This window comes from Thalia democratica, chromosome 1 (assembly GCF_965202585.1).
Source record: "Thalia democratica chromosome 1, ktThaDemo2.hap1.1, whole genome shotgun sequence".
NCBI lineage: Eukaryota > Metazoa > Chordata > Thaliacea > Salpida > Salpidae > Thalia > Thalia democratica.
In genome coordinates this window covers 54,242,982-54,262,954 of record NC_139165.1, presented here as the reverse complement: position 1 = coordinate 54,262,954, position 19,973 = coordinate 54,242,982, and the positions used below count along the sequence as shown (strand labels likewise).

The window sequence follows — 19,973 nt, the reverse complement described above, 5'->3', positions numbered from 1 at the left end:
ATTAAAAAAAAACTAAAAACTATGTAATATAATACAATTGTTATTGTTTACTAAATTTTAGACGTAATGGTCATTAAAAAAAGGCTCATTTTTGTTTAATGAATAAGACTTTGCTACTTAAAAAAATTTTAAGATCACTTTTTAAGACTTAAAAAACAAGTATGATTAAGCTAAATAGTATAAATTTAACTGAATAACGGTTTTTTTACGCATAACAAAATAATTAAAAAAAATTATATGTAAGACTTAAAAATAGATGGAATAAAAATAGCTAGTACATAAAAAAAACAGTGTTAAGTTTTCAGACTTACAAACAATCGTTAAAGCTTTAGTTTTTAAATCTTAGTAATTTAAAATATCAAAAAAACAGTTTCTTCTCTTTAACGTCATATTTGAAAGAACAAAACTTTTAAAACTTAATAATATATTATGCATCATAAACTGTGTTTTAGCAAAATCTTTATTAAAAAAGTGGTAGAACAAAATGTAGTTTAGATTTTTTAAATTTAATTTCAACACTTTAAAAAAAAAAGTTTATTTCTTAGATTAGCAACAAACAAGGCAACTTAATAATATTTTGTTTTAAAGTTTTATTTCTTAGAATTTTTTTCACAGTACAAAATTGCAAATTCACTCTAAGGAAGATTCATTGGTATTCTGTTTTTAATTCTGTAGTTTACTAAAAGTAAAAAATAAGTTTGAATGTACAACCTAAAATAAGTTATTTTTGATTTAACTTTATCAAAACTTATTTAAAATGGAATTGGAAACTTTGTGCTGTTTAGAAAATTTAGGTAAGTTAAAGTCTAAATTGTGTATGGTAGCTAGTAAGTAATTTTTTAATTACAATAAATTTATTAAAAGCATTTAAACGTTTACGAAAACTTTAAATACAACTATCAAATAAAGAATTCAAAACTTACTTTTCTTTTGAACTTCTTAATCGTAGATACAAGTGAACTTGAGGTATTCAAAGCTTCTTGTAGGGGAACTAAGTTTTTATCCGTAAAAAATGTAGTAAAAACAACAGTTTTATTTTGTAGCATACATAAAAAGAAAAAAATAATAATTTTTTTGTTAAATAACACTACTACATGGTACGTCGACTAACAAAATTATCCGTTATTCTAGTAAGTCTAAAGTAGTTTAAAATATTAAGATAACTTCTAAGCAACAATCGCTGTTTGCTACAATCCAGAAACTTAATATTAATAGTAGTACCATAATTTTATTGTCAAGCCTTAAATTAATGAATGTCTTAACTTTACTACTTTCTACTTACATACAATGAGATTTTAAACATTTTAAAAAATGAAAAATTTTTTGTAACATAATAAACTTGATACCGCTACATTGCCCTTTAAGCTATAAATAAACATAAAACGTGTATTCTATCTTAAGGGTTGATGATGATTTTTATGAAGACATTTTCAGTTTTGTACAATAGTAAATAACTAAGAAAACTTTCACTGACGTTTGTTTGTAGTACAGTATTTTTCTAGTTTTCTTTTTTTTTACAATACATATATTTTTTAACCTACACAGTGATTTATGTCTAACACTTATTTTATGTAAAATTTTTAACACTTTTAAATTAGGTTTGACAAATTTGTTAGAGTTAAAAAATTTTAGTATTATTAAAAAGTTGTACGGATTGACGGTTGATTGATACTTAATACATTTTTTGATTGTTTTAAAACGAAAAAAAACAATTAATATAAAACTATTAAAAAGTATGTATATTTAAACTTTTAAAATACAAATTTAATTTTAAATACAAACAGTTTAATCCTGTATTATTAGAATATTTATTTATTGTAGTTAGCTAATTCTAAATACTTTTAGTTGAGTTTAAAATGTTGTAAAATTTTACCTTATTTTATGTTATTAAGTAATTTATAAAGTAAAAAAAAATTTAGCTTAAAAAGGATATAAGTCAACTTGAGTTCTCTTTACTGTTCTAGGAATATAGTGAGTTCTGTCTTGAAGTTGTTTTATTTTCAAATGATGAGACATCATTGGTGATTGCCCATTTATATCAAAAAATAAACTTTCATTCGGAAACTTATCTAAAAATATTATTTGACGGATATATAACAATGAAAATTTTAGATATTGAGCTAGTTCGTTATTTTTAAATCGTAACTAAGAATTTTATAAAAAATAAAAAACTCATACATCTATAAAAATTGTAATTTGACTGAAAAAAGTTTATTTTTATTTTTTTATAAATAACATGGCTTTAAACATTAAATAAAGCCAAGAATTAACTAAAAATGTAATGCTGTATTTTAATGTACTTTTAAAATTTTGCTAGGTATCTGTAAACATCTTAATATGTATTGAAGGTAAATATTTGTGAGGATTTTTGTATACGTACCAATCAGAAAAAAAAACTTGAAGTAGAATTAAGTTATATTATTTTTAAAATATGTTCTTAGTAAAGATAAATATTATGAACTATCAATTATTTCTTTAACATTTAATCATTCATCAGTTTAGTTTTTCTCACCCTTTAAAGAGTTGTTAGAAAAAATTACTGGCAATGCAGTATGAGGTCGACTTATAACTTTTACATCATTTAGCTGAGTTTGAAGCTGAAAAGCATCATTTGAAAAATTCAAACTTTGAAACTTTTTATCCAACCAGTCTTTCTTTCTATGATCACTTTTTAGTACTGCAAAACAAAATAAAACTAGTTGTAAATTCATTAAGTTTTGTTTCACAAAACACAATAAGAAAGAATTATATTTGAAAAATTTATACATATAGTTTCACCTTTTTAACAGTATAGCAAAAGGTTGACAAAAATAAACTGTTGATATATTTTTAAAAGCGGTTGTTTAAGTACATTAAACATGTTACTCAAATAACATAGTTAATAAATAAAACTAGTACACCTTAAAAACAAAATTAAGAACTAACTCGATAGTAAAATAAGCATAGCTTATTTAAGTAAAATAAAACTCAAAAAACTCCTTGGTTAACTAACTGATCAATTAAAACAATAAATCAAATCTAAATGGTTATTCGTCCATGCATTACATTAAAATAAATACATCCCGTTCACTTTTTTTAGGATTATCCGAAGTTAAGAGATTTATTCCTTTCGAAAAATTTTAATAGCTCAATAAAAAAAAAAAAATTTCTACTTAATTGGCAATAAAAGTATCAATTTTAATACAAATAGTGACTTTTTTTATTGACGTTATTAACATTTAAGTTTACTAATCGAGTTTTAAAAAATGCTGAATTACTGTTTCAACATTATAATTTAAAAAAATATTTGTAAATACTTATGGATTTTCAATTATAAAACATACACTAACAAATTAAAATATTTTCAGAAAATATTGTACTATCTTGAAGTATCTAGCAAAAATTAAAGTTAACTAGCAAAAATTAAATTCATAGAAATATTTTTAAGTGAGTGTATCTCAAAAACTAAAGTATGCACTAAGTGTTATTTCACAAACTACGGTACTAAAAAAAATATATTAATAGCAAACATGATGAAGTATTAAAATTATCTTATTTTAGTAAGTTTTGAAATTAATTTTAGCCCCATTCTTAAAAATACACTGAGAAAATAGTTAACCAAAAGGTAGTGGTAAGTAGGCACCTCTGTTATCTGAAGTAAATTATTAAGATTGTGCAAATTAAAAGTGATAAAATTTTATTAAATAAGCTAATATTTAAGTTTGAGGCTTGAAAAAGTTTTAGTTATACTGTAATAAAAATTTACTTCTATATATAACTATTCAAAAATATAAATTTAAGCGTTTGTTAACAAAAGATCCTAGCGAAACAAGTTCACTGGAATATACAATAACAACAAACTAAACAGTATCCTTTCTTTATTACACTAACACATATTTCTATGTGTTAACGGATTAACAACTTCAACGGAGCTATGAAATCAAGGAAGTACTACAATTTGTTAATATTACTTGTATATATATTAATATTTTTTTGTTGACAATTATCACAGTTCTCTATTATTTTTTTTTTTTTGTAAAGATAAACACTTATTTTATAACTAAGCTTTGATAACTGACGCTTCTATGCGTCGAAACGGCTGTCAGCAATATTGAGTTTTTTTTTATAAGTATATACATACAGGATTGCAACTGATTATTTCTTCTAGGTTTTTGAGTCTATTCTTAATTTAAAGTTTAAAAAGTGTCTTAAGTAGTATAACAACATTGAAAAGATACAGTAAAGCTATTTTAAATATGTGTTTTATTTAAAGACATTTATGATGATGACAATTTTCTTTTAATCTATATAATAGATTTTTCGTGTCAAATCAAAATTCTACTACTTAACGTGTAAAAATTGTTTAAAATACCCTGTTTTTTAATGATTTTTGTTCAAAATTCCTGTTGTTTTTTTCAAAACTTCTCAAATTTCAGTATTTTTTAGCCTAAATTGTCAAATTCCAGGTTTTGTGGTAACCTTGAGTATATAAACATATATATGAATAAATGTATGTTTACTTATACTTATAGCTTTATTATACAATATCTAAATAGATAAAGCAGATAAGACTAAACAAGAAAATCTAATGGCAAAATATATGTATACATTATCAAAAATTGTTGTTTGGCAAAATTAAACCTAATTATATTTAAAATATAAATAGAATAAAGCTGCGCAAACGAACAGTTTAGAATATTTTTCTAATTTTGTTTTTCTATTCCATATTTTACAAAACATGTTATTGCAATTACTAAAAAAAAACTTTTTCAAGATGTACAAGTTTTTAAATTATTAACAAAACGAAAAGCTGCGTATCAATCTGAACTAACTGAACAAATTTTTTTAAGATCATTACTACGTCATCATATCTTTAACATTTGTAAAGTTATAAAATTCTGTAATACATTTCAAATAAAGTAAAGTTTTTCAGACCATTATATGAGATAAAAATATTTCATATATGAAACATATGTAAAAAATATGGTTTACTATATAACTAATTAACATATATACGTATATGTACAGAGATGATCAGTTGTGTTGTTTTTATTTAGTTTAAATTGTTCGATAATTTTTAAGTTGAAAAAGGCTAAATATATTTAAAATAAAACAATATTACATTTGCATTGTAATTTTTTAATAACACTACTGGAATCATTTAAAAGAAAGGTTTAATTTTATATATAAGTTACATTGTGTCTTATGCCGAGTTTTTAAAATCTCGGAGGCTTAGATCCAAAAAGTACTTTTTTTTTTCATTAAGTTATTGTAAAAAAAATTAAACAAATACCAAATTAGAATTACTTAATAAAACTTTGAAGTATGTTTAGAATCTATGAATAAAAAAGCTAAGGGATTTAAAGAAAAAGTAGTTTTTTTTTATATTTTTATTCAGGGTTAGTTTTCTATCTGGAGTGCTATCCAAATTTTTATTTGAGAATAAAACTACAGTGTATAAGTAATTTTGAAATTATATCACGTTATTCTTTAAATTTCATAGTAATTTGTTCCAATAAATGTTATTTCTGAATACAGTTTGATGTATAATCATATAGTCAGACACATGTAATGTTAATGTTTGTTTAACTTAAGTACTGTATGTATCAAGTAATATATCATATATCCGTATTAATTTATGAGCAAAAATTATGAACTTGATTGATTCAATTATAAACCATTTTAAATAAATAAAAAATCTCATGTTCTCTTTTGAAATTAACTTAAAGGGTAAAAAATGTCAGATTTTACAGACTGAGGGAAATCAACAAGTTTTTGCGCTCAAAAAAATGTATTAAAATTTTTTTTTTAATTCATGAACAAATAATATTCAAAACATCAGATGGTAGCAGTCTGTGGGTTAGATTCAATCAAAAAGTTAACTAAGTTTAGCATAAACTAAACATTATCATTCTAGGAAACATTAGTAATGAACACAAACTAATACAATAGTACTAATGAGTGAGTAATAAAAAAAAAAATTTTAACGTACAGCATAAATAAGGGTTAACAAAAATGTATTGTTTGAGTAAATTTATTTTTTTGAAAAATTTATAAGGTGTAAAAAATTAGCCTACAAAACTTAAACTAAGTTCTTACTCATTATAGTGAGTTTATAATAAAATTTGACTTGTTGTAAATGCTATGATTTCTTACAATTAGATTGTCAAACATCTGATTTTTAAAGACTAAGTGCAAAATGACATAAAATTTATAGAAGTTCTACTTTAAAACAAAACCACCAGCGTATATGTTAGGATTCGCAAATTGCAACTATAGGTAGTAGTTATGAACTATAAAAAAATAATATTATTAAGTGAATACGTTGTGCCTAATTTATTAAAAATTTCATAACTATTTTATATATATAAGGTTCAGTAGACTGTAATTAGAATCAAAAAATGAAGTTCTGACAACTGTTAAAAAAGGGCAAAGCGAGATTTTAAAACGTTAACACTATTTCAATGGAATAAACTAAAATAAAGGTATTTTCTGATATACAAATACATAGTCTCTATTCGCCGAATTTACACAACCTTTTGAGGTTTACTGTATATTAATATTTTCAATTGTAGGTCTACTGTAATTCACATAATATACTAAGAAGAAAAAAAGACCTAATAAATGACATTGAAATTTTTTACCTAGTTTAATGTTATATAGCTACAAAAATTTTACACGAAATACATTTTTTACATTTATTATCAAGTTAATATTTTTCTTTTTTGTGTTCAAAACAAACTTGCACAAAAACTTTAATCAACACAGTTTTCTTCACAGTTTTTTTTTATTAAGTGAAAGAACTATTTTCGAATAAATGTTCTAATAAACTAAACTATCTGATACTTATCTAACTATTTCTGCTCTTCTATCTTTTTACTGTCAACTTTAAGCACTGTGGTTCCCTAAATTTTTTGAATATTTTAAACTTTCTATAAAACTTTAACTAACTGAAAATATAAAATGTAAAAATTTTGTTAGCTTGCTATATTTAAACAACTTATCTAAAAACCGATTAAACAGTTGCTAACAAAATTTTCTTTGAACTTTTATACTATTAAATGAATATTTTAAACTTACTGTCACTTTCCAGGGTATCAATTGTTTCTATATCTTTCAACAGTTTGTCCCAAGGCCAGTCTATCTGGAACTGAGTCGTGATAGTAAAACCTAAGAAATTAGTTTTAAGTTAAGTCAACGAATTAGGAATAAATATATGTACACGTTCTTACCATTTAACCATCCAAATATTTTAAAATTTATTTCACTAGCAAACTCTTCGGTAAAATATTCTCTGGAATCAGGAAATCCCAAGTAAAAGACTAAATAGACACCTTGGGCAAGACATCTAGGAAATTCCTAATTTTTTTAGCATTTGTTTTAAATTTTAAAGAAATCTATGCTAAGACTAGATTACTCTTACTTTACTCAATGTTCTATGATTTTTTATACTCTAAGCGCTTACAATGTACTATTATACTATATTTTTTTGTATGTAAGTTGCATTAAAACAAAAAAAAAGTAAATATCGTATAAAAATTTAAAAAGTGACTAACATTGAAAAACTTATCTTTGTAATCAGGATCAATTTCAGTGAAAATAGAAACGTAATTATCTGCCATTCTAGTGAAAATTTCATCTTTAGTTTCTTCTTTACAAGTCTTTTTTTAGATAAAAATATGTAAGAATAACAATGTTATGATGACAGATAAATAAATAAACATAATAAAACATTTGTAAAATATATTTGCATATCATTAACTTTTAAGAAAGAGTATAGAAACCAACAGAGCATGCTTGTTTATAATAAAGTCTAGAAACTAAAGCATTGCTGTTCTATTGACAATTTTCTTAACTAAATAAAAAAAGTGTATAAAACTGTTAATTTATTGTAGTATTTAGAATAAAGCATAAGAAAGAATTCTTATAAAAATATAAGTTCTATTAGTTTGAAACACTTTCAGTTTCGTTCTGATAGCTAGTTTTTTAAACTAAAATAAAACCTATTAAGTACATTAGTTGATAATTTTTATAAACTAAAGACAAATAAATTTAGATAGTTTATATGTTAAAAGAGTAAGAAATTTTAATATCACTAACTTCATGTTATCTTTACTAGTACATATTATAATTTTTAGCTAATGCTTTACCTTTTAATAAGATTAATATTTCGCAAAAACCGGTGTAAAAGTTACAAAATGGTTAAACTACTTTCAATTTAGTGAATACACAATTATATTTCTACTAGCATACCTGATACTTGTGTAAAAAAATCCACCAAAAAGAATCATGTAACAGTGCTACTGAAAATTTTGAAAAAAAAATTGGCTTCCAAACTTTATAAAAGTTAGTCTGTGGATATTTGAAAATGATTTATAACACTTTGAAAAAAAAAAGTGTGTATATTTACTAGAAATATTTTTATTTGAGTTTTAATTTTTTAAATGGCTAAATATCAAAATGAATGCACTAAACCTTTGAAACAAATAAAAATGCATTTTATCTTGTAATTAGTAATTATTTTAGTATAAATTTAAATTTATACAATAATTCAAAATGGTGGTATATTCTATGTTAAACAAACCATCATATGCAAAATTTCTCAAGCAAAACTTACTGTAAACTTTTGGGAATCAGTAACTGTGTTTAAAATTTTTGTAGCTCGCAATAGGCTTGGTAACTCCGTTAGCTTTGAAGGATAAAAACCAGGATACTTATATTTCTAAAGTTTAATGTTTTAAAGCATTAAAAAAACAATTAAAATTTCAGTTGTATAAATCAGTAACAACTAATTAAGTTATTTAAATTTTTAAAATAAAATTTAAATTTAAAAATGTTATATAGTTACTTTTTAAACCAAACTTAACCTACAAGTAGTTTTTTGAAAAATAAAGTATCTAAAAATAGTGTTAACAGTTTACAACTATTCTTATGATAATTGCCTTTTAAAAGCATCTTTATTATCAAATCAATAAGCCTGCTAACTTCGACGTTCTTTTTCTTCTTTTGAGTACATTTTACTTCTTTTGATTGCTGCAAAGCTATGTTATGTTTTGCAACTTCTTCAATATTATCTAAAACCGAGACAAAAGTTTTAGATTGTATACTTAATACTATAAAAAATATAAATTACATTTATTTTTTTGAAACTAAACATGTAATCTCTAGAAAAATCAGCTTAAATGTACAACGTTTGTTAATTATTAAGAGCGATTTCAAGTAATATATATTTGTTTAACTTATAAAAAAGAATTTTGCAACAAAATTGGCTACATATTTAAAAGATTTATACTTTATCTTCAAAAGTTTTACACAGCTGGTTTTAGTAAACTAAAATATTGTATTACGTAGTGATCTACCGGACTCAGTAACCGAATCCGGCCGGGTATTGCCTTTTTAGATCCGGATCTCAATTAAAAAAACTATCCGGACCTGATTAGATCCGTAATTTGTGAATCTGGTAGATCACTAAGTAAAATTTTTTTCTTAATAAAACTGATTAAAAAAAAACTAGGAAAATTAATGTGCTAAAATTTACTTTCTATACTTTACTTACTATCGTTTTGAATAAAAGCTATATACATATACAAATATATACAAACATAGCTATATACATACATCCAATTTTTTTTACTACAAAATGTTTGCTTTAAGTTATGATGATAATATTAATAATAATATTAATAATAATAATAATAATAATAATAATAATAATAATAATAATAATAATAATAATAATAATAATAATAATAATAATAATAATAATAATAATAATAATAACTATAATAACAATAATAATATAAGTACAGAATTCTACAAAAATCTACTTAAAAAAAAATATAGTTAGTATATCTTAAAAACGGTGATATAAAGTTCATAGAACATTTTACTCATATTGACATACTCAAATGAGTATATATAAGAAAAAATCTTACACATTTACACTGTAATATATATTAAACTATATCATTTCACAACTTCTAACAAAATTATAATTTTTTTTATTTAAAAACTAATGAAATAAATTATTTGTGTTGTAAAACATAAACGAAAAAAAAAAATTTCATGTACTTATTTTTATATTTGAACATACAAAAAGGGTAAACAATTATTGTAATTTTTAAGTTAAGCCTTTTACTTTGAATTTCAGTAAAAAATGTTTAAAAAATTATGATAATTTTAAAAACAAGTAATAAAAAAATTAAAATCTTAAAACACACTTTTCATAGTTTATTGTGAGTTTTTATAAAATAATGAAGAATTTAAATAACTTATTTTATGTTTAGAAAGCGCTTACTAGAAAAAAAAAGGAACAAATATTTTTCTAAAGATTTTATATTTATAACTGTACATAAAAAAAAATTATGTAATATCATCTCTCTTTTATTTTTCAATTGATAAATATAAATTGTTAAAAAGTAGCAATAACATTTTACAACGCTAGAATTAAAAAAGATAAAATTCCATGTACGCAAAAATTAAAACTGAACTAACTAAGAGATTTAGAGTCTTTGTCCGAAACAGGTAAATCTACGAGCTCGGTATCTTTGTCAAAAAACAAATGAAAAATACTTTCTGCACCAGTGGTCAATTCATCGACTTTCTTTTGAATGGTTTCAATTGCAGAATCTTTTGACCCTTAAGTAAAATTACAATAAAAATATAAATACAAGTAGTTCTTAAACTTTTGAAAAGTTGTGTCATCTTGGACTCTGAGGAAAAACTAAAAAATCTTATATCTTATCAGTTAATTTGTCTTATATATAGTTTTCAACACTAATTTTAATTATATTGCACAGTTTTATTGTTGATGATGACTAATATAAACTCAAAATGTCGTAAAAACTAAGTAAATTATTAAAAATTAATGAGTATTTCTTTAACATCAAAACAAGGTTTATCAAAACAGTTATTTTTTCTAACAAAAACAATAAAGTAGTTGTTTTTTTTAATCTTTAATAAAAAATAATAATAAAAGTTTGAAAAATTCTTAAATACTTTTGTTTATTACTACGTTAAAATTAAATATAGAAAGTTAAAGAACGATTGCTTGAAAACTATAGGACAAGATAGATTTTTTACGCAATAGTTTTTTCTGTTTTTTCTATTGAACGCTGTTGAATTTTTAATTTTTGTACCATTATAAATAGTTGTAAATAAAAGTAACTTAAATTTTAAGAATTGGTAAAAAGTAAACGCTAGCTAATTTAAACATTTTTTAAATTAAATCTAGGAGTATTGAGTACTTGGATGATGTTTGCTGGAAACATTTAAACAAATGATTCGAATGTTTTTGGCTTCACTAAAAAGATTTAACCAATTAGGTTATTTTCGAGATAGTTTATGTTTTTGTCTTAACTACGTGGTCTCCAGTAACTTACTAACTGACAGCTTTAGTTACAAGTAGTTACAATTATAAGTTACAAAACTATTTCCTAAGTTATGAATAAAACACACTTTGAATAAAAGCAACTTACTTTATCTTAAATAATAATTCTTAGTTCTGAAGAAAGAAACTATTAAATCACGACACAAATAGAATCTATAAAAAGTATCAACAATCGTAAAGTTATATAAATACTAACATCAACTCCGCGATGTAGACGTTTTCTTGATTCTCGAAATTTTGAATTAAAACGTTGAACTTAATCGTAACTTGATCGTACCGCGGAATAACTTTGCAACTAACTTTAACGCGTATTTGAAAGACAAACGCCGATATATACGCGTCGAAATGAAATTAACTCCTTAAAATATTAAAAATGTTTGTTGTTAATACTGGAAGCACGTCACGAAATCTGCGTAAAACAGTTTACAACATCCGCTTTAAAATACGAAAATGAGATGTTAATATCATTACATTATTTCTTTTTAAAATTTTATTTTAGTGTTTAAAGCCTGGTTTTAAATAATTTAAATTCTTAAAATCCTACTTAACTTTAAATTTTTTTATAATGGTTAAAAGGGCGGGGGGTGTCAAAAAAAAAGTAAGAAAAAGAAGCTGTATAACTTATTATCTCAAAAATTACATAATTTACAAAAATTAAGATAAGACACAACATAAGGACAAATTAAAAATGATAGTCATTTAGTTGTCTTTAATCATTCTCTCCAACTTACTTGTCTTCCGGCTTCTTGTCCTTGGACTTCTTGTCATCGGGCTGCTTCTTTTACTGTGGTACTTTTAGCAGGAACGAATTGTTTTAATTCGCTTGTTCTTCTCAAAATTCAAAAATTCCGAATTCACTTGTTGACATAGAAAATATTCATCTTTTCATTGTCTATCATTGTAGTATTCATTTGAAAGAATTCATTCCAAAAAATACGCGGCTCAAAAAAAAAAAGTAGAGATATTCTTTCAAGAAAGTTTAGTAAAAACTACTATGTTATTATACCAAAAGACAATAACGAAACTGTCAGTATTTACTTTCAAACCCATTTTTTTATACAAAACAAAACAAAAATTAAGCATTTAAAGATGCATTAAAAGAAAATTAATAGTTTAAAATACATGAAAAACTTTAATTTTGTTTTTAATTTAGAAAAACAAAATTAAATTATGTTCTTAATATCCAACTCGCAAACTTTAATAAACAAAACAGAAAACAATTTCTTTAAAATATTTTACAAAACAATAAGTAGTATTTTCATGCACAAACTTTTAAAGGATTCAAGTATAAAATATTTCGATTAAAGCAACACAAAACTTAAGCATTATAGAAATTTATAAAGAGAAAAATTTAGCGAGTGCTTTTTTTTGATCGTTAACAGTCAAAACTAAATGGGAGTTGAAAGTACTTTTAAATTCAAAATTTATAGGAAAAGTTTATGACGAGTTGAATTTTAAAGCTTTAAACTTGAACTTGATTATTTCAATAGCAAAAAATCTGATAAATCAGTTTTGTTTTAAAGTTAGAGTAAAATGTAGTCACAAAAATTTTAATATAAAAATAGGCTTATTAAACTTTTTTATTGTATAATTGTTATGTCTTAGCTTTTGATTAATAGTTCAATTACTAAACTGTAATTTATAATATAAAAAACTTCATAACACATCATTAAAAGTAAAAAAGCTATAAACTTTACAATTCAGAAATTTTATCAGAAAAGAATACAAAATAAATACACGTAATAATTTCTTTCATTTTAACTTCTTAGAAAAATTACCTGAGTTTAGAAAATATTTAAATAGATTTTCATGTTAATTAAAAAATTAAAATTTTTACCTTTATTAAAGTCTGTTTTGTTAGTTTTGTGAAAATATTTATATTTTATCTTCAAAAGGGCTTTATGATTAATGGTATAAGTTTTAGACCTGCTATTAGTAATTCTGACTCTTTTTTATTCTGTGTTATAATTTCTTTTTTGTCAAAGGAGTTAAGTACTGCCAAATTGTTTTTCTCTTTAGCTAATATGTTGCTTGATACACTAGTTTCTGATTTTGTTTTTGAAGAATTGTAGTAGCCTGAGTCTTGTTTATAACTTTTAAGCTGCAATGTTGGCACCTGATGTTTTGGCTCGCTATCATACTTTTTATTATAACTGATATTTTTCTGCTGTTGTTTCTGGTGTTTTTCTTTGTTAAGTTTACCTTGTTTTGCTTTAAAAGCAAAAGCTTGTTTATAAGCTCTATTAGCTTTTCTTTTCCGCTGTTGGGGGTTACTTGAGCAATAGTTTCCGTTTAATCTTTTTTGCTGAAACTTTTGGTTGTAGTTTGAATTCTTATCTAAAGCGTACTTAGACCCTTGAACTGTTTTACCATTAGGACCTGTCACGTTTGCGGCTTCTGACATGTTATTTTTACCTACAACAATATCAAACTGGACTTTTTCTCCTTGTGCAAGAGACCTTAAGAACTTGTTAGGGTTGTTTTTGACGATAGCTGTATAATGAACAAAAATATCGCTGTTCCGATCATCACGTTAAATAAAACCGTAACCTTTGCGAACATTAAACCATACTACTTGACCAGTTACTCCAATCGCTATTGTTTTTTTTATTACCTGAGCTTTTTCTTTAACTGTTTGAAACTCTTCGGTTGTATAAGATGTTTTTGTAGGTAAGTTTTGATGACATGACAAACACTGTGCTATGTAAATATTGTTACTACTATTCCAATAGTATGATTTTCTTGGTTTAAAATTATCTCTATCTTGATTAAGTTGGCGATAATTGTAATTATGATTAATACCATTATCTCTTAAATGAAAATTTTGTTGATTATTAGGACGAACTGGCTTATGGTAATTCATTTTAGACTTATAATGACTTTGCTCATACTGCTGTAGTCTATTGTAATTTACTTGCTTAGGTATTAATGTGTTTTCTTTATAAGCATTCCATATGGCTTGTCCTTTTCTTTTAAAAACTTTTAAGCTTTCATCAAAATAATCCCTAATCTTATCTTTAATCGAAAAGGGCATTAAGTATGCAAGAAAAAACTTAATTCTGTCCTGCTCTGGACATTTGGCCCAACTCACGGCTGTAGCAAATATTTTATTAAAGTTTGTACAATCATCCCAACTTGGGATTTTATCTAAAATTTCGTCTAATTGATTGTCCCTATTAATAAAAAAGTTTCTTAAAGAACTGTAGTTTCTTTCACCTCGTTCTGTCATTTTATAATAGTCTGACAACTCTTCTCTCGGCCAAAACCCAGTTAAAAATTTATACTTTTCTGTATTACTAGAAATATTTTCATTTAACATTTCCTCTTCGAAAAAACTAATAATATCACGAGGGTTTCTGACAAAGTCTAACCTTTTAAACTTTTTACTTAGTCTTTGCGCCTTAAATGTGTCGCTAAAGTTATTAAAATTATTTCGATTACTATTTTCGTAATCATTGTAAAAAGGTTCGCGTTTTTCTAGCATCGCACGTTCGAAATGTGGTGATCTAGACTGCTTTAATCTATTATTTAGTTTTTTATTTGCATTTGCAAAACTCTTAACTCTTCTTCATTTGTTAGCTGCTTAACTTCGCTTGATTTTCTAAATTGTTGTTGAATGCTGTTTGACGGATAAAATTCAGCATTATCTTTCATCATCTCTGCTTGATGAGAATTATTAAAATTGATATCGTCATTGTTGTTTGTGTGCATTTATTCTGTTGACTGCTTTAAGATTCCTAACCAGAAGATTCAAGGTTCTTAAAAGACACTGCGTGGTTTCCACTTTAACCAAATGGGTTATTTTCGAGATAGTTTATGTTTTTGTCTTAACTACGTGGTCTCCAGTAACTTACTAACTGACAGCTTTAGTTACAAGTAGCTACAATTATAAGTTACAAAACTATTTCCTAAGTTATTAATAAAACACACTTTGAATAATAGCAATTTACTTTATCTTAAATAATAATTCTTAGTTCTGAAGAAAGAAACTATTAAATCACGACACAAATAAAATCTATAAAAAGTATCAACAATCGTAAAGTTATATAAATACTAACATCAACTCCGCGATGTAGACGTTTTCTTGATTCTCGAAATTTTGAATTAAAATTTTGAACTTAATCGTAACTTGATCGTACCGCGGAATAACTTTGCAACTAACTTTAACGCGTATTTGAAAGACAAACGCCGATATATACGCGTCGAAATGAAATTAACTCCTTAAAATAATAAAAATGTTTGTTGTTAATACTGGAAGCACGTCACGAAATCTGCGTAAAACAGTTTACAACATCCGCTTTAAAATACGAAAATGAGATGTTAATATCATAACAAAGAAAAAAAAAATGAAAAAAAAAGTTTGCACTCTAAAAAACTAATTTGTACCCAAAAAATCACTTATTTTTCAAATTTCCACTTAAATAGTAATAAAGTCACTTATACATGCTCTAGACTTAAAATTCATATCTTAGATGAAAGCTTATAATTATAAGCGTACATTTAAAGATATTTCAACTGATTTTGACTTATTATAACGTCATAATCACACAAAATATGCAAATTTTGTCTGTAAAATGGTATTTTTTCTAATATAAAAAGGAAACTCTTTTGCTGTTTTTACTTTGTCAAATGTCAAATGTGTGGAATCATTCAACCAGAAATATATTTCTAATGTGATTTCATTTTAATCGCATGTTGGTATAGATTTAAAATACATTTAAATCACTTTCAGTTATTTGAAATTATGACTATTGAGAGCACCTGACTAAGAGTAAAAGAAATAGAACTATATATTATAAGAACTTTATGTAAATTTATTAAAATTAGTGCAAATTTATTGATTAAATATAAACAGTTTTTATTTAATGAAAAATAACTATTTGTATTTATTAAGTTTTTTTTTAAGTTAGGTTTAAGTATGTTATTGTTTCCACATTACTATTATTTTAAGTCACTGAACTTAAAACACTTTCTTACTTTAATGACAAGGTAACAATACCGTTCATACACTTTGTTGAGGTTAGCTTTCAACAAAATCTTCCTAAACTGTATGAAGATCTCAGCAGTGTAATCATGACACTTTGGATGACTATGTCGTAAATTATCCACATAATACCAACTTCTAAGTTGTGTTGAAAAACTCTTAACAAGATGTGTCTCCAAGCCGCCCAAGTTTTTGATCACCAAACAGGTAGAGAATATGAATTTGGAATGTTTCGTTTGTTGAAACCACCACGTGCTACTGAGCTCAACTTATTAGCTTATGAAGAACTGGACGGACTCCCAACCAACCACTTAGAACCTTGCTGGATTTAGAAAGCGAGCAGCAGTAAAAAAGTTTAAGAACAAACGCTTCACAGCAAAAGAGATAAGAAACGACTGTACATAACTTATGTCTGATTCTTTTCAAACTAAACATGAAAAAAGTTTTAATGAAGTTGTTAAATTTCTGAAATGGAGCAAAGGTGTGTAGCAAACAAAAACAACTGAAGTTCAAACAGAAAAAATAAAAAGTTAAAAAAGTGGTATAAAAGGGAATTAAAGGGAACAGACAATACGTGCAGAAGCGTCTCAAACAGTGCAAAAATTGGGGTGGGCCTGTAGTAAGCGTTGAAGAGCTCTACTTTCAAATACCATCCTGTACAAAATGGGGTTATTGTTTGTAATGAGTTAGTTTACTTTAGAGAGTCACACAAATATAAAGTGTTATACAATCCAGAACTTTTTTAAGTAAATGGTAGTACCTACGAGGAAAAACTTCTAAACTTATGTGCTCTTGTTTTAGAAGATGATGAGTGTTCTCTGTGTTCTTATCAACAAACGCTGATGTGTTATTGATTGTAGGGGATTTTTCCTTAAATAAACAGAATGAAAAATATAAAGATGCTGAGGTAGGACACTGCTATGTCACATTAATTAGTGAAGGGTCATCAGACACATGGTATATTACTACTTGTGAACGTAAAAATTATTATGGTACTTACAAGATGGACCACCTTATGAGAGTTCAAGATGGATGAAATTGAAAGTGGAAACATCCACCTAAATGTGATTTGCTGACCTTGACTTAGAATCTATTATTGATTGTAAAATTGATGGGGAATGCGTTGTTTATAATGAATGATCTATTACTTTTTTACTGAAAAATCATATCCAAGTAGAACTATTAGTAGAACAGATGTCTTTTAAAGACACTTAAATGATAGTTTTTGTATTTTTATTGGTAGTATGTTTACATAACTATTACAAACGTATAATCAATTAAATTTTATCAATTCGTGATAGTTATTTTATAGTATCGTTTTTAAAAGTATCAGCCGTATTGCAGTAATATTAAGTGTTAATATTGCTGATACAGTGCAATGTTCTTTATTTCTTTAAAATATAGACTTTATTTTTCAATCAACAAACGCTTAATGATTAATGCCATACAATATTATTTAGCATATAATAAATTATAACTTTTTAGTATTTTGTAATTTTTTGTAAAGACATTTGAGTAATTATTTAAGGTTTTTTTAAACATTCACAGCTAAATGAATTATGACATCAAATAACCCGTAATTTACATACCACATCACCTAAATTCTAAAAGTAAGTATACCTACAAAGTTTCATTTACAATAAAATTCTTTAGCTAGATTAAACTACTAGCTTTGATTTTTAATTTTTCTAAAGCACTGTCTTACAGACAAATAATATATCAAAATCAGTTGAAATGTCTTTAAATGTATGTCTAAAAGTATAAGCTTCATTTAAGATATAAATTATAAATATAGGACATGTATATGTGACTTTATTACCAGTTGAGTCAAAAAATTAAAAAACAAGTGACTTTTTGGGTTCAAATCAGTTTTTTGAGGCTCAAAATTATTTTTTTGCAATTTTTTTAACTCTTAATGAACCTAAACCTATCCAAATTATATGTTTAAATGTGAATTCTACAATATTTCCAAACAATGAGCTGTACTTCCTATCCCTACTAAATCAGCAGTCAAAAAAGTGTCTTATCTTATATCACCTTAATAATATTTACAAGTGCAGTTAAATAACTTTAACAATGTTTTATTTTAAAATTCAAAAAGTTTTTAACAAACAAGATAACTTTTATATATATATAAATACGTTTAAATTAATACATTTTACAATATATAAAGAATAAGAAGTAAAATAACTATGTTAAAGTTACTAACTAGTGTTTTGGGTTAGATCCGCTTTAATTTGCTCAATGCTCATCACTGGAATTTCTTCACTAATATCAAAGACTGCTTGATCATCTGTACATAAAGGCCAGTCAACCTTGAAAACAATTAAGTATTTAAAATAATAGTTAAGTTTTTTAATGATTGGGTATTACGTGAGTAAAGTTAATTCAAGTTTTGTTAAACCGTTAAAAGTATAGTAATTAAAAGTACATAACTTTTATGTATCTATATAACAAAAGAATATAACTAAATAACATAAAAAATTTAAAACTAAATAACACAGCTATGATACTGACAAAAATATTTAAACAACTACACTGAAACGTACTACTTGAAAACTGATAAAAACATAGTTTAAAAAAACTAAGCATATGAAGCCATCTTTAAAAACACTTAAAAACGAAAAAAAATCTATTTCAATTTCCATAAAGTTTAAACAACGTGTTTGGTATAAAAATGTTTTATTTTAAAATCTACGGAAAACAAATAATTTTTTGTTTAATTTTTGAAAGGTTATTTAAAAAAAAAAATTTTGCTTTTTTAATTCTAAAAAAATATAATTAATTGCCTTTTTTAGAATTAAAATATATAACTATTGTTTAATCTAAAATTATAAACATATTTTTAATCTTCAGGAATATTGTTTGTGTAGCAGTTAAAATAAAACAATTTTTTCCACAAAAACCTAACTTTTTGTTTTCTTTCTAAATTAACGTTTCAAAGTTTTCAATATAGTATACTGTAAAAATGCTTATGATGTTAAATTAAGTCAATAACTAAAAAAGTGAAGATTTAAATATCTTTTTTAATTTTTCCTAGTAATAAATAATAGTCAATTTTTCCATAATATATATAGAAACAAGTCAGCAGTAAGTTCTTTTTAATTTAAATTATATGTTATATTGTTTGAAACAAAAGATTTATAGTTTTTTTGTAATATGCATTATTTTTAATATAAAATAAGTTTAATATGACTATATATTATTTTTCAACTAATACAAGAACTATACTTACCAAATTATAAATACTCATAAAGTCTTTTACATCCAAAGGTAGTTTTGGAGCTTTCACATTTTTACTATTTTTAACCTTATTTGACCAACGAATCATCGTCTATAGCCTTTTTAAACATTCTAAAACAATTGTAAATAATTTCAAAGTTTTTCAATATACTAAAAGTAATCTATTTAGATATAAAGTAAAATTTTATAGCAAACTAACATTTTAAATAAAGTGCATAAATGCAACAACTATTCAAAATTTAAAGTTAATCGTCTGCTAATAAAGATCAAAACAAGTTCACTGGAGTATATAATGATAACAAATTTAAACAGTACTCTTTCTTTATTTAAACTACCACATGTTTCTGTTTTAAACAAGTGTTAGTTTAAATGCAACAA

The 19,973-nt window shown here is 24.5% G+C and overlaps 1 protein-coding gene across 2 annotated transcripts; it reads right to left on the bottom strand.

Moving 5' to 3' along the window:
* Positions 1 to 1,750: 1,750 nt before the first annotated feature.
* LOC145846915 (protein FAM227B-like) lies at positions 1,751 to 19,722 on the bottom strand. 2 transcript variants are annotated; one of them, XM_082953454.1, is made up of 11 exons: positions 19,588 to 19,722; positions 18,562 to 18,667; positions 10,474 to 10,617; positions 8,965 to 9,053; positions 8,597 to 8,701; positions 8,233 to 8,331; positions 7,536 to 7,640; positions 7,212 to 7,338; positions 7,060 to 7,149; positions 2,513 to 2,677; positions 1,751 to 2,069 (listed from the first exon to the last, which is right to left on the bottom strand). In XM_082953454.1, the coding sequence occupies exons 1-11, from the start codon at positions 19,681 to 19,683 to the stop codon at positions 1,921 to 1,923; spliced, it is 1,275 nt and encodes a 424-aa protein (XP_082809580.1). In that variant the 5' UTR covers positions 19,684 to 19,722; the 3' UTR covers positions 1,751 to 1,920. The 2 variants fall into 2 exon arrangements, with proteins under 2 accessions (XP_082809580.1, XP_082809585.1); XM_082953459.1 differs by lacking the exons at positions 18,562 to 18,667; positions 19,588 to 19,722 and adding an exon at positions 12,100 to 12,226.
* Between the last annotated feature and the right edge of the window lie 251 nt (positions 19,723 to 19,973).

Bases quoted from the DNA above. Each gene is read 5' to 3' on its own strand.
- LOC145846915 (XM_082953454.1), bottom strand. From the start codon at position 19,683: ATGATTCGTTGGTCAAATAAGGTTAAAAATAGTAAAAATGTGAAAGCT. The intron at 8,332-8,596 runs GTAAGTTTTGCT...AAATATCCACAG, and splicing joins CTGATTCCCAAAAGTTTACA to ACTAACTTTTATAAAGTTTG. The intron at 2,678-7,059 runs GTAAGTTTAAAA...TTTGTTTTGCAG, and splicing joins TGATACCCTGGAAAGTGACA to TACTAAAAAGTGATCATAGA.